Genomic DNA, 16,531 nt, shown 5'->3' with positions numbered 1-16,531 from the left:
AATGTGTAATGTTAATACCTTTTCATACTACTTGTGGTTACAATGTAAGGAATTACAGTAATTTTCAAACTAACATCACTGACCTGTTCGATTAGTATTTGATATGGTCAAAGAACTACACGGACCAGTTGATTAGTCTTCCGTTAGCAATGAAGGATGGGGACTTATAAGTTGACCTAAAAATATATATAATTTTAACTGTTCAAATGAAGTGCTAAATACACTAGCGCTACTTGTTTAAGACTTCAAACTAGCCCCACCTAAAATCTATTCAGGGCGCGCGGCACCAACAATTGCACGCCACCTGCATAGAGCGTGCGCGCCGCGGCAGAGTTCCCGGAAACGAGTTGTATGGGGCGGCGCCGTTCCTTGTTCGCCATACTTGCACAGAGAAGAGCGACAGAAGCACTTATTCTACAAGCGCCTGGGGGAAAAACAGCAGGAAAACGGTAAAGACATGCTTTCACAACCTATACAATAGTTAACAATCAAGCATATGACGGTTCATTATGTTTTAGACTTACTTTGTATCTGGCGTCATTTCCTCCTAACTTTGCTAGCAATTTGCTGAGTTGTGCTAGCATGCCAACCACGATAACGTTAGCCTGCCGACATATCTACATACTTCACACCCTGGCTGCAGCAGTGCCCATTTGTAGCCAGCGAAACATGAAATAAACGTTGGTCTACTGTTAAGTTCCACTGCAGCAGAGCAAAATATTATGTAAAAGAACTGAACATTTGTAGCATAGTTTAGTTTAATTGGGTGGCAGGTAGCTAGGGAGTCCAACACCCATGTTGCTAATTAGCTAGCTAGCAATCCTCGTGCAGCTTGATGACTTGCGGCAGTGTCTAGCCGGTCAGACTAGTTAGCCAGTTAACACATTAGCTAGCTATTTGGCTGTCTTTGACGTTTGGTTACTTTGTCGCCTGAAACAGTGCTAAATTCGACGATTAGGCAACCTTTGTTCTTAGTTTAACACATTATGTTTAGCTAATTCTTTAGCTATTCGTTGCGATTCTCCCAGTCGGCACCTGTTTCTGTCAGTAACTACAGTAACCGGGCAGTCTTTCTTTGCAGCAAGCTAAAGCTCAAGCTATCTAGCCACCCACAGACAAAAGAATTGAAATGAGATTTCTTTGTTAGCTGTTTCTCTTCCAGGAAGTAACTCGGGTGCATAACGCGATGTTGATAAGATAACAATTGTATTTACGTACTATATTGATCTGTATTGCACACTGCATACCCAGTTTCATTGCAACACAAATTATAATTTTACAGCTGGTGGCTGTGTAGAGTATTGTCAGTGATTGCACAAGGGAGGGAGACTGTTCTGCACCTGTGCAGAGTACAATCCATTTTGTTCACAAGTTTGAATAAATTATTAGTCATTATTTCAATTATAATCCATTGATGTTTACTGATGCAAATTCTAGTTGGTGAATGTGAGAAAGGAAATTCATTAGCGTAGTTAGATTTGTGTTTCTTCTGTCAACCTGAATTTTAAGTACCACATCCTGTCTGCTAGAAAGATTTGACATCTTCCTCTCAGACTTGGCGGGGTGTAGTGGACCCTTCAGACTACAAGCCAGGATAACATTGATTGAGCCCTGAACGATGGAACATCACGGCTCATTAAATAGAGCATCCATAAAGTTAGCATTTACTTGGAAATTGCTTTAAATTCTCATTATTTGTCAATGAATAATCAATCATTGACAAACAATCTCTCGTACACTACTGTTCAACAGTTTGGGGTCACTTAGAAATGTCCTTGTTTTTGAAAGAATATTTTTTTTGTCCATTAAAATAGCATCAAATTGATCAGAAATACAATATAGACATTGTTAATGCTGGAAACGGCTGATTTTTAATGGAATATCTACATAGGCATACAGAGTCCCATTATCAGCAACCATCACTCCTATGTTCCAATGGCACGTTGTGCTAGCTAATCCAAGGTTATCATTTTAAAAGGCTAATTGATCATTAGAAAACCCTTTTTCAATTATGTTAGCACAGCTGAAAACTGTTGTCCTGATTAAAGAAGCAATAAAACTGGCCTTTAGACTAGTTGAGTATCTGGAGCATCAGCATTTGTGGGTTCGATTACAGGCTCAAAATTGCCAGAAACAAAGAACTTTCTTCTGAAACTCGTCAGTCTATTCTTGTTCTGAAAAATGAAGGCTATTGCCAAGAAGATGCTGTGTACTACTCCCTTCACAGAACAGCGCAAACTGTCTATAACCAGAATAGAAAGAGGAGTGGGAGGCCCCGGTGCACAACTGAGCAAGAGAACAAGTACATTAGAGTCTAGTTTGAGAAACAGACGCCTCACAAGTCCTCAACTGGCAGCTTCAATAAATAGTACCTGCAAAACACCAGTCTCAACGTCAACAGTGAAGAGGCGACTCCGGGATGCTGGCCTTCTAGGCAGAGTTCCTCTGTCCAGTGTCTGTGTTCTTTTGCCCATCTTAATCTTTTCTTTTTATTGGCGGTAAGTGTCTGGTATCTGGTGTGACCACCATTTGCTTCGTGCAGTTCGACACATCTCCTTCGCGTAGAGTTGAAAGACTTGACTGTTGATTGTTGCCTGTGGAATGTTGTCCCACTCCTCTTCAATGGCTGTGTGAAGTTTCTGGATATTGGCAGGAGCTGGAACACGCTGTCGTAAATGTTGATCCAGAGCATCCCAAACATGCTCAATGGGTGACATGTCTGGTAAATATGCAGGCCATGGAAGAACTGGGACATATTTCAGCTTCCAGGAATTGTGTACAGATCCTTCCGACATGGGGCTATGTATTATCATGCTGAAACATGAGGTGATGGCAGCAGATGAATGGCACGACAATGGGCCTCAGGATCTCATCACGGTATCTCTGTGCATTCAAATTGCCATCGATAAAATGCAATTGTGTTCGTTGTCCGTGCCTTATGCCTGCCCACCATGGGGCACTCTGTTCACAACATTAACATCAGCAAACTGCTCGCCCACACAACGCCATCTGCCCGGTACAGTTGAAACCGGGATTCATCCTTGAAGAGCACACTTTGATGGCCACTGGCACGCTAGAGAAGGTGAGTGTTTTCCCACTGCAGCCGGTCACGACACCGTACTGCAGTCCGGTCAAGACCCTGGTGAGGACGACGAGCACGCAGATGAGCTTCCCTGGGACGGTTTCTGACAGTTAATGCAGAAATTCTTTGCTTGTGCAAACCCACAGTTTCATTAGCTGTCCGGGTGGCTCGTCTTGGACCATCCAGCAGGCGAAGAAGCCGGATGTGGAGGTCCTGGGCTGGCGTGGTTACACGTGGTCTGCGTTTGTGAGGCCGGTTGGACTTATTGCCAAACGACGTTCGAGGCGGCTTATGATAATTGAATGTCTATTTCTCTTATCTGGCAACATCTCTGTTGGACATTCCTGCAGTCAGCATGCCGATTGCACGCTCCCTCAAAACTTGAGACATCCGTGTTGTGACAACACTGCACATTTTAGGGGCCTTTTATTGCCCCCAGCACAATGAGAGATGTTTTGTGAACAGCTGTTTCCAAGGCAAACTAGCCTTTTGTGAAATAGGCTACAGTTTTTATGTTACAAACTCTGACAGTAATCTAACATCAAATAGATTGTTATTATTGATGCATGGAAGTTTTTTTAGATTTTTTTATTAATAAAGTAGAATGCATTAGTCCAATTAGTTGGAGTGTTTGCTGTCAAGGTTCCAAGATGTCTTCAAGATAAGATGACACGCCTTTCATATTAGGCCTGAATCATACTTGCAGACTCGGGCGGTTTGCCTCGCCGTCGTACCGGCCCATTAGCCTCTTCTAACAGCTTATTGTTTGGCTCTTGTATATGGGCGGTGGTAAAGCACTGGCATTAGGTCAATGGTGGAACTACGACGCTGTCACACGGAGGGTGGGCTTCCTTGAAACTCTTGAGGTCAGCTCACACAAACACATTAGAAACAACTCTAAATTCAGCACACCGTTTCCGTTAGGAAAATGTGGTGCCGGACGTTTGACCGGCAGCATTTTGATTTACTGGACCCATATGCATCGGGTGCGCAACCTAATTAGGGCGTCCACCCACGGTGCTCAGTAAGACACACATCTCGTTTAGGTTATGGTAATTCATTTTAACAGAAAATGCAAGTCGAGAATGCAACGATGTTACCTAATTCCGATGCCCACATGTACTTTTTCTCAGCCAATAAGACGAGTAACGAACAGCAAAATCACTAGCCTATGTTAATTTACTATCCCCCATAGTGTAAAAGTGTACCTATTCTATTGTTCAGCTTGTTGAGAAAGAAACAGCCTATTCCAAACAGACTCTGGGACAGTTGTGGGACGATAGATCCCAAATTCATACAACCAGTAGGCCTAGGCTACATAAAACAAACGTTAAAAAGCCATTAGTCTGTTGCAACCGATAAGAACATATATCCTTAAAAGGTTGATCAACTATTGTTTGTTCAGATTTATCAGCGCAGCAATGCGCACAAGGCAGTCAGTAGGCTACGCGTGAATGTTCGTTCCATAGTGCAATTAGCGGGTAAATACCGTTGTCAAAAGCAAGCAGTTACATGTGACAGATGAAAATATCCGTTAGAAATGTGAAAGAGGGGAGATCTAATATGCAACAACTAGCATGGGTTGCTAATATAACAATGATTGTGCTTTTGGCTACTGGACAATGAAAGAGATGTATGAAAGTTGATATACAATAATTGCCTTTACGGATATAGTCTGATTTTGGCTAGGCTACTTTGAAACATAGTAAGATATTTAGTAAAACGTTCAGCACTCCAACAAGGAATTATGTTTTCAAAATGCATCCTGCCTCCAGCTTATTGCAAAGTGGTGTGTGATGCCCTGATGAAGCCTGCCTTCTATTGCTTATGCATTTGGTGTTTGAGATGCTGTATCAGCAGCTCTCACGTTGTCTGAGATTTTCCACTTAAAGGCTCTGTAGCTGTATGCTGTGCGAGTGTGATAAATAAGATGCATAACGAATATACACACACGGAAATGTAATTCAGCTAAATTATGTAAATTAACCTATAGACCCATAATTATTTCGCAATGGTGTTTTATTTCCTCCTTCCAGACAATTGGCCAGTGTATTCATTGGCTTTTCAACAAAAAAATGTATCTCCCAAAAGCTGGAAACCCTGACGCAGCAGTACTTATTTATTTCCCATGTTTCTTTTGTTTTATGGTGTACTTTTTGTCCATACATCTTTGTCCCCTGTAGATTGGCTTTAGTGAGGGATTCGTTTCCTAATACTATGCACTGTACACCATACAAAACTCCAAAACGAACTGTATCCTTCTTTCTCCCTGCTCCATTTTCCTCAAAGTCCCACACCAGGCTGCTAGTCAGATTTTTAAGTCTTACACTCTTTGATTAGCAAGGATACAGATGGCATTTACTCTTAAGAGTAAACGCCAACATTGAAATACTTTCCCTCCCCCAAGCCCCAGCAAAAAATGATAGATCACCAACATCAAGTGGAAAATAACTTTATTAGTCTAAAAACACATGGACGTTGATGGAACTGAAGCGCCATTCCGAGCGCTGGCTCTGCAGTAGTAGTGGCAGACACAGACAGAGGATTCATGATCAGGCTATTGTGGGAGAGAACGCCTTATTGGGAATGCTGGACGCTTCATGGCGTAAACACAGCTCTTCCTGCTTTTGCGAGTCCCTCCAGTAGTCGTGACTCGAGTATATTGAGGAGAGGCCTCTCATTCCAATTATAACCCCTGGATGGGGTGGATTTTATTGGCCATCTTGTTTGTTGTGAATGCCATTAGGCTTGCTGTCAAAGGGTTTTAGTTATTGGTAAGATGGCATCAAATGAAGTCGGCATGAGTTCAAAGGGCAGAAATGGGCAGGTTGAATTTTGAGTCGTTTTTTAGAAGCAATTTCAAGAACAGTTTCATTCACATTTTACTTGAGGAAAGCCCCACAAATTAAGCCTGGAAGTTGGCCCAGATCCAAACATAAGTTTTGTCATTACAACGACCTTAGGAGTTGGCCATTACAGATCTGGGGCAAACAGGCAACAACAACATCTAAGGACCATGTTCATAGATTGCGTTGATCTGAAGAATGTAGCCTACATGTGGTCTATTTTAGGAGCATGTGAATTCTGTATGTCAACATCGTTTTGACCACATCTGTCAGCGTAGTTGAACTTACTTGATACAGTGACGTCTTCCTTTCATTCTTCAACACATGACAGTCAGTGTAAGTAGACTGGTGTGAGCTTGGTTTGAAAAGTCCGGCTAAGAGACCCCTGGAGACCAATGGTTGTGAGAGACTGACTGTGTTTGATTGGTCTGTATTTAGAACAACCCCTTTGGTGGTTCCTTTAATGCTAAGGAACACAGCCCCTGCTCCTCTGACCTCAATCGTGTATGTGCTAGGGGCCCATGTCATGTGATTTTTCACACATGACCTCATTCGAAGGTGATGGTCTACTACCAGTGCTGATGCTGTTTGTGTGCCCAGATTTTTCACATTTGACCCAGGATTAAGTTATCAGTAGTAAAAGAGGACCTCTCACTCAATGATCAACTATTTATTTATTTATTATTTTTTCTAGTTCTGCACCTTTTTTGGTTCTTCTGATCAGGGAACCTTTCTGCATTTTAGTTCCTTGTTTGTTGCCTTGTGTGATCTCATAGCAGCATTTCATAGTAATTGATGAGATGCTGTCATCCTTTTTATTTGAGTAGAATATACTACATCCTCTGAGAAGAAGCCACATGGGAGGAGTAGCGATTAGTGGAACTATTTATTTGCCAATAATCTTGGTCGTAACATTCCTCCTCTCTCTCCCTCTCTTCTTCCTCTTCCCCGCTCTCTCTCTCTCTCTGTCACTTCTCTCTCGCCACAGACATGGCTGAGGACGATTTGACTCCGGAGCAGCTAGCAGCCATCGCTGCGGAAAACGATGTGGGCGAGACGGTCAACTACAAGCCCCCGGCCCAGAAGACCCTGCAGGAGATCCAGGAGCTGGACCAGGATGACGAGAGCCTCCGGAAGTACAAGGAGGTTCTGCTAGGAGCCGGCGCTGCTGCTGTCGCTGGTGAGTGTGTCATTTCTCTCTCAATACGTGTGTGTGTGTGTTTGTATGCGTGTCTGCCTGGCGCCTGCTTAGTATCTTTACGGGTAAAGAAGACACTGCTTAGCTCTGGGAAAAGGCTATAGCTAATGCCCAGGGACTGTTTATCTCCGAATAAACTAATGTTTCTTTAATGTTGGAGCCTTGCCAACAAATGGATAGCTGTCCTGATTTCAGCTCTCATCTGGGGCAGACCGTTGGACAGCTGGTTATTACTGATAGTATACATGCAGTCCTCGTTCCTAAATGTTTCCTCTAAGAAGTCTTGGTCTGTACAATCGATTAAAAGTTGTAATGTTTAAATCGAGGCCTAGGTAAGGGCCAGAAGTTCACATATATCCCTACTTGGATGTATTCAGTTCAGTTGTCATTCAGACACAAATGCAGAATTATATAAAAATACATTTAAGTGATGTCTTTGTGCTAAATGTCAGATTATAAAATAAGTTTGATGTATTTTCACACCGAATGACCTATAAAGTTTAAAGGTCTGAAACCAACCATTTACAAACATTACATATCAGCAAACCTATGGTTAAGTAAGTAGGGTGTAACTGTGTCAAGGTTGCTGTGGGTCAGTTACATGATCCATATGGATGTTCCTTGTCTGGTCTTGTTACAGATCCCAGCGTTCCCAACGTCCAGGTGACACGGTTGACACTGATGTGTGAGACTGCCCCGAACCCACTGACCCTGGACCTGCAAGGTGAGCTATAATACTGTAGTACTTTGTTTACTGTAATCCCCAGAAATAGACATCTTATCGTACGAGCGTCTCAAAACATGGGGGAAATGGTTCCGAGTGTGTAACTAACTGGCATTGACAAACTGATCTGTTAGCCCGTGTTCTAAGAAAAGACCTGCTACTGTCACCGGACTCTCTTGAGGTGAGCAAGAGACCTTGTGCTGCTGAACAGAATGACCTGAGTCATCCTGAATGACGCAGGCCAGTGCCAGTAAAAAATGCGTGCATCATACGTATGTGCTTGTAGTGATGACTGGTCGGTCATAAACTAACACAGAAAAAGGGTTCCTGAGGAATAGTATAACACAGCCACCCGTGTCAGAAGTAACATGCACTAAACGGTGAATGAATAGGAATAAATTGGGTGTCTTTTGAACATTTCAAAGCCTTACCTCATGGTCTTTCCATGTACAGCACGTATTGCAATTTCTGGGGTAAAAACTGGTTCGACGCATTCATTGTGGGGGGAATAAAGAGGAGAATACTGTAATGCTTCTGTTTCCCCAGTCCAGGTTGTTACACTGCTAGATGTTGAGGGAGAGTGCTGCAGCACAGCTAGAAGGCCGTATTAAACCCCTGATTAAGTGTGCTAATGAGGCAGTGCCACCGCTGGGCTGAGATAATGACCCCCGCTGAGGTGTCAGAGCTGCCTAGGACTCTACATGACTGTTAAAGACATCCTGCTTTCACACACCACACTGGGGCCTTGTGGATGGCAGTCCCCTGCTGCATGCCCTAGTTTGTGTGTGTGTGTGTGTGTGTGTGTGTGTGTGTGTGTGTGTGTGTGTGTGTGTGTGTGTGTGTGTGTGTGTGTGTGTGTGTGTGTGTGTGTGTGTGTGTGTGTGTGTGTGTGTGTGTGTGTGTGTGTTGGAGAAACCTTACTTTTTTTCCCCTCGTTGTCTTTCAAACAGGAGATCTGGAGGCCTTTAAGAAGCAGTCCTTTATCCTGAAGGAGGGAGTGGAGTACAGAATAAAGATCAGCTTCAAAGTGAGACCACAGCCAAAATAAAGGAAGCACCAACATAAAGCGTCTTAATAGGGTGTTAGGCTGCCACGAGGCAGAACAGCTTCAATGCACCTTGGCATAGATTCTACAAGTGTATGGAACTCTTTTGGAGGGATGCGACACCAATCTTCCACGAGAAATTCCATAATTTGATGTTTTGTTGATGGTGATGGAAAACGCTGTCTCAGGCGCCGCGCCAGAATCTCCCATAAGTGTTCAATTGGTTTGAGATCTGGTGACTGAGACTGCCATGGCATATAGTTTACATCGTTTTCATGCTCATCAAACTATTCAGTGACCACTCGTGTTCTGTGGATGGGGGGCATTGTCATCCTATAGGGGCATAGCCATGGTAGCCAAAATAATCGCCCGCCCAGCATTTTTATGCAAGACTCGAAGCATGATGGGATGTTAATTTCTTATTGAACCCAGGAGCCACACCTGTGTGGAAGCACCTGCTTTCAATATACTTTGTATCCCTCATTTACTCAAGTGTTTCCATTATTTTGGCAGTTACCTGTACAATATGAAAGATACTGCACAAAACAATTAAATTGAACTTCAATTTACGCGAATGAAAGCTGTTTGTATGAAGACCCCATCAGTTAAATGCAGAAGACACATTTCAGTTGAATGCATTGTTGTTCAACTGGTCAGGTTTCCTCCTTTCACTTTCCCCATTAAAAAGGTGGCTATACTTTTCTGCCCCACTAGAAATCACTCAGATTGTGCTGTTAATGAACTTGGCTTACCTGTACGTATTGTATTTTTCAGATTTCATGGTTCAATAGGTCTTTAAATGGCCTATTTCTGTCAGATGAGCTTGCGATAAGCTAGATTGATTTTCCATGCCACTAACGATGTCTCGGTCTCTGCAGGTGAACAAGGAGATTGTTTCGGGACTCAAGTATGTCCAGCAGACCCACAGGAAAGGAGTGAGAAGTGAGTACTTGCTGCTTCCTATCCCTCCTGTTTGTTCCCTCCTGACCTCCATCTCAACCGCACAGGCCTTCCTCCCATAGTAAATGTGGGAAATTATGCCCTAGACTCAAGCAAATGTTTACATCAACATTGAAGATTCCCACAATCAGTTTCTGCAGATTTCTCTGTTATGGGAATGTACTAGGTGATACATTGTCATGGTTTTCAAATGTTGGTCCTAACAGAATGGAAGAGATAAGTGGCATGATGCCACATCGATGCCGTTTCTTTAGACAATAAGGGAATCAGTTTAAATGAATTAGTTCAATGAAGAGCTGTAAACACTTAAGACCTGTGGAGACTTCCATTGTTTAATGACGTTGACATACAGCCCCGGCCCACACACTGCCTTCCCTTTTTAATCTGCCAAGAGAAACAGGCAGAAGGGCCAGGGACTGAAATTGAGATATTGTTTGAAACCGGATGCACAAGTCAAGGCTGAAAAACACTCAACACTGTCAATAGGGATATTATTGAGAAATTGTTTTGAGGCTTTCATCTCACATTTTTCCTGAGCAGAAGAGAAAGGCAGAGGGTCAGGGTGTGAAATGTGTTTGTTTGAAACTGGATGTAAGTTGAGGCACAAAACAGCCTGTTGTGTCAATTGCTTTATTAGTGAGTCGTGTTTGTGAGGCTTATTGAGAAATCGATAGATGAAAATAAATTAGAGCAGGCCTCCTGAGTGGCACAACGGTCTACGGCACTGCTATGCAGTGCTTGAGGCATCACTACAGACCCGGGTTATGTCACAGCTGGCCGTGACCGGGAGACCCATGAGGCGGCGCGAAATTGGCCCAGTGTTGTTAGGGAAGGGTTTGGCCGACTGGGATTCCCTTATCCCATTGCGCTCTAGCGACTCCTTGTGGTGGGCCGGGCACCTGCAAGCTGACTTCAGTCCCCAGCTGGACAGTGTTTCCTCCGACACATTGGTGCGGCTGGCTTCCGGGTTAAACGAGCTGTGTCAAGAAGCAGTGCGGCTTGGCAGGGTCGTGTTTCGGGGGATGCATGGCTCTCGACCTTCACCTCTCCCGAGTCCGTAGGAGAGTTGCAGTGATGGGGCAAGACTGTAACTACCAATTGGATATCACGGAATTGGGGAGAAAAAGGGGTAAAAGTACAAAAAATAAATCAATAAATTGGAGCAAAACAGTCATTAGTCATGTTTTTCATTAGTCCTGTTTATTGATAACTTTATTCCCAGAGAGCTAGTATAGTAGTTACTAGTTACTCCTTGTTTCATTCACTTTTCTGTTTAGTGCCTAATGAACACCACTCTGTATTTTTTGTCCTCCCTGGTGATTCAAACAGCCCTTCTTTTCTGTCTGTCTCTGTAGTTGACAAGTCAGACTACATGGTGGGGAGCTATGGGCCGAGGCCGAACGAGTACGACTTCCTGACCCCGCTGGAGGAGGCTCCTAAAGGCATGCTGGCCCGCGGCACCTACAACATCAAGTCCAAGTTCACCGACGACGATAAGCACGACCACCTGTCCTGGGAGTGGAACCTCAACATCAAGAAAGACTGGAAAGACTAAGAAAGAGGCCTTCAAAACCAAACCCCACAACCATGTCCCCATTTCTCCATGAGTTTATTTTCTTCTACTTCATTCCATCCTCATGTCTTCAATCTTCATTCCGACCCTTCCATCCCTCTCTCGTCTCTCCCACGTTTCTCCCCATTTATCCATCTGCATTAGTAGCAGCAGCAAAAGCAACGGCCCCCTCTGTCCGTCCATCCCCCCTCTGCTTTCATTGGTTGCACAAAGTCCACCATCATTGATTCACTGTCCGCAACCTGCCATCCATGCAACCTTAAAGGCCCAGTGCAGTCAGAAATGAGATTTTGCTGTGTTTTGTATATACATATATCCACACTGAGTTTGGAATAATATTGTTAAAATATGATTATGCCCTTTCAGTGTTGGAGCTGTTTGAAAAGACTGCCTTGGTGGGATGGAGTTTTGGCCCCCTGGTGACTTCACCAGTCGTTAAATTAGTTAATAGACCAATAAAGAATAGTTCCAAACCTCTGCCAATAACAGCTAGTTTTCTCTTCCCCACTGAGGCCACTCCCAGACAGTCCTAGCCAAATTCTTGCTTGAGAAATTGCTCTTTGCTAAGAAGCTATTTTAGTTTATTTTTGACCATTGTTTTCAAATAAAATCACAGTAAGGTACTTAATTGTTACCCAGAAATGAATAGATATATAAAAACAGCTCCATTGGACCTTTAAGTCTCATAGCTGTACTGTGCAAGATCTATCCTCCAACCCCACCCCTCATGGTTTGTCCTGCTTGAAGAGATTAAACCACCCTTTGCTCCCTAAATGGTCTTCCTGTCAGTAAGAAGTACATGTGGATAAGCAAGTGTGCAATCAACTTTTCATTTTGCCTTTTTTTTTATATATATAATTGTATGAATACTAGTATACTGTGTTCATGTCACTGTTGATAATCAGCTTTTATGGTCATTCCTTCCCCGCCATCTTTTTCTGCCCCCTTTTTAAAAATATTTTACCAAGACCTGCCTTGTTAAAGATATTCTCCTGAACTTTTGTATTCTTTTTTGCCAGTAGTTCTGAAAGTAGCACCCACGAGCCAAAAGTTGCATGTGTCACAAATGTGCAGATATGTGCACCACGTCATTGCTCTCTCTCTCTCGCTCTACTGTGTGTGTCTTGCTAGCTGTCACTGGTGAGGGGCTGAAGCTCATTGGCTGAAACTTGAATTACTAAGGGGCTTGCCCAAGTGGGGGTAAATATAGGGGAAAAAGTTCTGGAGCATGTCTTTTAAACCTAGTAAATTAATAATGAGCTGCTTTACTTCAGCTCCTCCCACCCCCCTTAAATGTATTAACCCTTTCCTCTTGCATGGGGATTGGGGCCAAGTTAACCTAATGTAGCAGGTGTAACAATTTTTTATTTTTATTTTTTTAAACACCTGACACTAGATCCCCTACATAAGGGGTATTCAACTCTTACCCTTACCGTTGTATGTGGAGGAGGTGTTAAGGTGGCATGTCGCCTTTGTTAACATCCATTTCCCCTGAAAACAGGAACTTCCAGTTGTTGGGGACTCGGCAGAGGCTAGGGCCAAGGAAGTGAAAGATATTATAACATTGGATAAAAAAAGGGCGTAAGCCCCAGTGCTGCCTTATACCGAAATATCAAAATAATCACTTTAACTCACCAATAATCAGTTTACTGCTCTTGCGCAGTTATCATGGTGGTGCACTAACAGATGGTGCATGACTTGGGCTGTATGTTGTGTATTTCATGTGGTGCTTGCCATCAGGTAGACTCACTCAAGGGCATATTGTACTATCAACTGTTCACCATCTTAATCTCTTTGCTAGTTGTGATTCTCCCTGTAGAGTTTACACCCATGCTGCTCCCGGCCTGTTTTGTCTAAACTCAACCTCCGCTAGTAAACATGGTAGTTAGAATGAGAATAGAATACACCACCTAGAATTTACCGATGTGTTTTTTTTCCTTGCCCACCCCAGCAGGCCACGTCATCATTATTGATAACACACTTGTGTTCCTTAGCCATGAGGCCTTATCGTCCACTTTGGTCGCGTGAAAAAGAAAGACCATGATTTTTTTTTTTTTTTGCCTTAATGTCCATCAAGTCCGATTTCCCCCCCCCCTCACATTTTGTTACGACCCTTAGAGCCTGCTGTCGGAGGTCAAAGGTGATGACAAGTACCAGAGAAAGCACAGGAGTAGAGAATGACTCACCGTCTGCTGCTGGAGACATTGACGGTGTTTCAGCTCTCATTAGGAACAGGAGCTGGTAGGGTTAAGATATACACCTCCACAGTCAGGCCCCAGCCTTTGCCCAATGACATATTGATGAAAAGAGACGTTGATGGAAAAATTGTAGAGTTTGCACAGAGTAGGATGTGCTAGCAGAAAATACGTGATACTGTTTGAGTATGTTAAGAGGGAGGGATTTTGGATCAGAAAGTGGAATTGACATGTACTGTACCCTAAGCATATGGATGTAAAAGTGTTTCAGATATTGTGTATGATCTTATGCGTTCCCATACATTCCTTCACACATTGTACAGTTTCAATGAAGATGCTGGTGGGGTTGTATAAATATTTGATCATTTGTGATTGCTCTTCTTGGACAATAAAGATGTTGCTCAACTTGGCCTGTTGTGTACAGAGTGTCTCTGGTTTTCAAAGTAGCTAAGCTGATTTGTGGGTAAAATAAGTGAAACCATTATTTCCAGTCTTGATCTATTCAGCAATCACATTTGACAACTTCTCAAAAGATTTTTACTAGTCACATGATCTTTTTAGGCTAGTGGCCAATCTTCAAAAACAGGCTTAAGTTTTTGAGAGAACCCTACCTGAGGTATAACAAAGCACAACCATGTTTTTCCATGTCTCTAAGGTCTCCCATATATGGATGGTTGTATACAAGAATCTTATGGCAAAATTGGTTAAATTGAAAGATATGGTGACACACACCCTTAACTCAAACAGTGCAGAATTATGCTGACTGGAGGGGGAGTGGGCCTCCTATGCTCATGTAACCCAAAATTGCAAGCTCTGATATTGCTCAAATGTGGTATACAAGCAATCAATTGTCTGCTCTTCATAGACAAATCAAGAGCATTAAGATATCTTAAAGCATGTAGGAAATAGACCTGTAAGCACACAGATACAATAGGGTGACATGTCAATCATGAATATTTATGATGAATAAACTTCACTTTTTGGTAGCTGTTCAATCGACAACTTTCCAAGTCAAAATTGCTGTCATTCAGTTCTGGCTGCCACATTACCATAAAATGGTAGTTTTATTACCTTTATATGCACATGTATTAAATTAGATTTATTTTTTTGTGCTGTACTTATGACCTGTACTCAAGACAATTTCTATGTACTTCAGCTATGTTTGGGATCCAATATGCCCACCATATACAGTCAAACACCTTTGTCTGGTGATATAAAAAATATTAAAATGCAGCAGACTGCTGCTTGTCATGGCAACACCAAGTCTTCCAAGTCACTAGCCTATTTGGGGATCAATGAGGCATCTGGGAGGCTCCAACTAAAGGAAAGAGAATCCTGGACTCTAACAACCTCTATCTCTACAACTTTCCCCCACTGTGGTATAACTTGCCCCTCCAGGATTGGGCTCTTAAGTCACCTCTTTACAGGCCTGGTACCAGGTTTGTTTCTTGGGGGGGGGGGGGTTAGTAATTAATATAGGCTACAGGATAGATAGGGTAATTCTCCTATTATAAACCACCTATGTGAATGGAGCCATACACACAGCTGTCTTACCAAAATAATGCAAACTAAATGCTGAAAGTAGTCACCTAGTTATTCATACAAATAAAAATAGGGCCCAATTCTGACCTGAGTTAAGCGTGTGTAAACGGACCATACGCTGAAGAAAAATATGAACACAACATGCAACAATTGTAATAAAAGGAAATCAGTCATATAAGGAAATCAGTCAATTGAAATAAATGCAATAGGCACTAATCTATGGATTTCACATGACTTGGTCACAAATAGCATTTAAAAAAAGGTAGGGAGCATCAGTATCTGTGTGACCACACATCTCCTTTGCATAGAGTTGATCAGGCTGTTGCTTGTAGCATGTGGAATGTTGTAGAATGTTGTCCCACGCCTCTTCAATGGCTGTGTGAAGTTGCTGGATATTGGCGGGGACTGGTACACGCTGTCGTACACGTCAATCCAGAGCACCCCAAAACATGCTCAATGGGTGACATGTCTGGTGAGTATGGAGGCCATGGAAGAACTAGGACATTTTCACCTTCCGGGAATTGTGTACAGATCCTTGCAACATGGCTCTGTGTTATCATGCTGAAACATGAGGTGATGTTGGAGGATGAATGGCACGACAATGGGCCTCAGGATCTTGTCACAGTATCTCTGTGCATTCAAATTGCCACCAATAAAATGCAATTGTTTTCTCTGTTCGTAGTTTATGCCTGCCTATTCCATAACCCCACCGCCACCATGGGGCACCCTGTTCACAACGTTGACTTGAGCAAACCGCTAGCCCAGACAAGGCCCTACACGCTGACTGCCATCTGCCGGTACATTTGAAACCAGGATTCATCAATGAAGAGTATACTTCTCCAGCGTGCGGCCATCGAAGCTGAGCATTGGCCCTCAATTCGGTTACGACGCCGAACCGCAGTCATGTCAAGACCCTGGTGAGGACGAGCACGCAGATGAGCTTCCCTGAGACAGTTTCTGACAGTTTGTGCAGTACCATGGTAGACCCTCATACTTCAAGGCTAAAACCATGGTACATTTCCATGGTTTAAGTGAAAGTACCATAGTAGTACCATGATATAAATGAAGGGTTTTATAAGAAACTGTTTATTTGGTATTCATTATTTATTACAAATTATCCCTTTAACTGTTACTTTAGTTAAGAACTTAGATTTGGTAACACGTTCAAGCAACATTTTTTATAAAATTAAGCTCTATATGCTTTATTCCATGTGAAGCTGTATAGTAGATATGTGACTACTTTATGAAAGTGGATATGCTGATCTAGTGCAGGATTCTCCGACCAAGCTACCCGCCTGTAGGTTTTCCCCAGTTGTAACTAACCGGATTCATTTGATCAACTAGCTAATTATTAGAATCAGGTTGG

The 16,531-nt window shown here is 42.9% G+C and overlaps 1 protein-coding gene across 1 annotated transcript; it reads left to right on the top strand.

Annotated features, from left to right (window-relative positions):
• Window positions 1-319: 319 nt before the first annotated feature.
• Window positions 320-11,696, top strand: LOC106564931 (rho GDP-dissociation inhibitor 1). Its single transcript, XM_014131463.3, has 6 exons — window positions 320-449; window positions 6,917-7,108; window positions 7,767-7,850; window positions 8,801-8,877; window positions 9,774-9,837; window positions 11,211-11,696. The coding sequence occupies exons 2-6, from the start codon at window positions 6,919-6,921 to the stop codon at window positions 11,408-11,410; spliced, it is 615 nt and encodes a 204-aa protein (XP_013986938.1). The 5' UTR covers window positions 320-449; window positions 6,917-6,918; the 3' UTR covers window positions 11,411-11,696.
• Window positions 11,697-16,531: the final 4,835 nt, after the last annotated feature.

The sequence above is a fragment of the Salmo salar genome, chromosome 12, assembly GCF_965601325.2.
Source record: "Salmo salar chromosome 12, fSalSal1, whole genome shotgun sequence".
Taxonomy (NCBI): Eukaryota; Metazoa; Chordata; class Actinopteri; order Salmoniformes; family Salmonidae; genus Salmo; species Salmo salar.
This window is presented reverse-complemented; position numbering and strand designations above follow the sequence as displayed.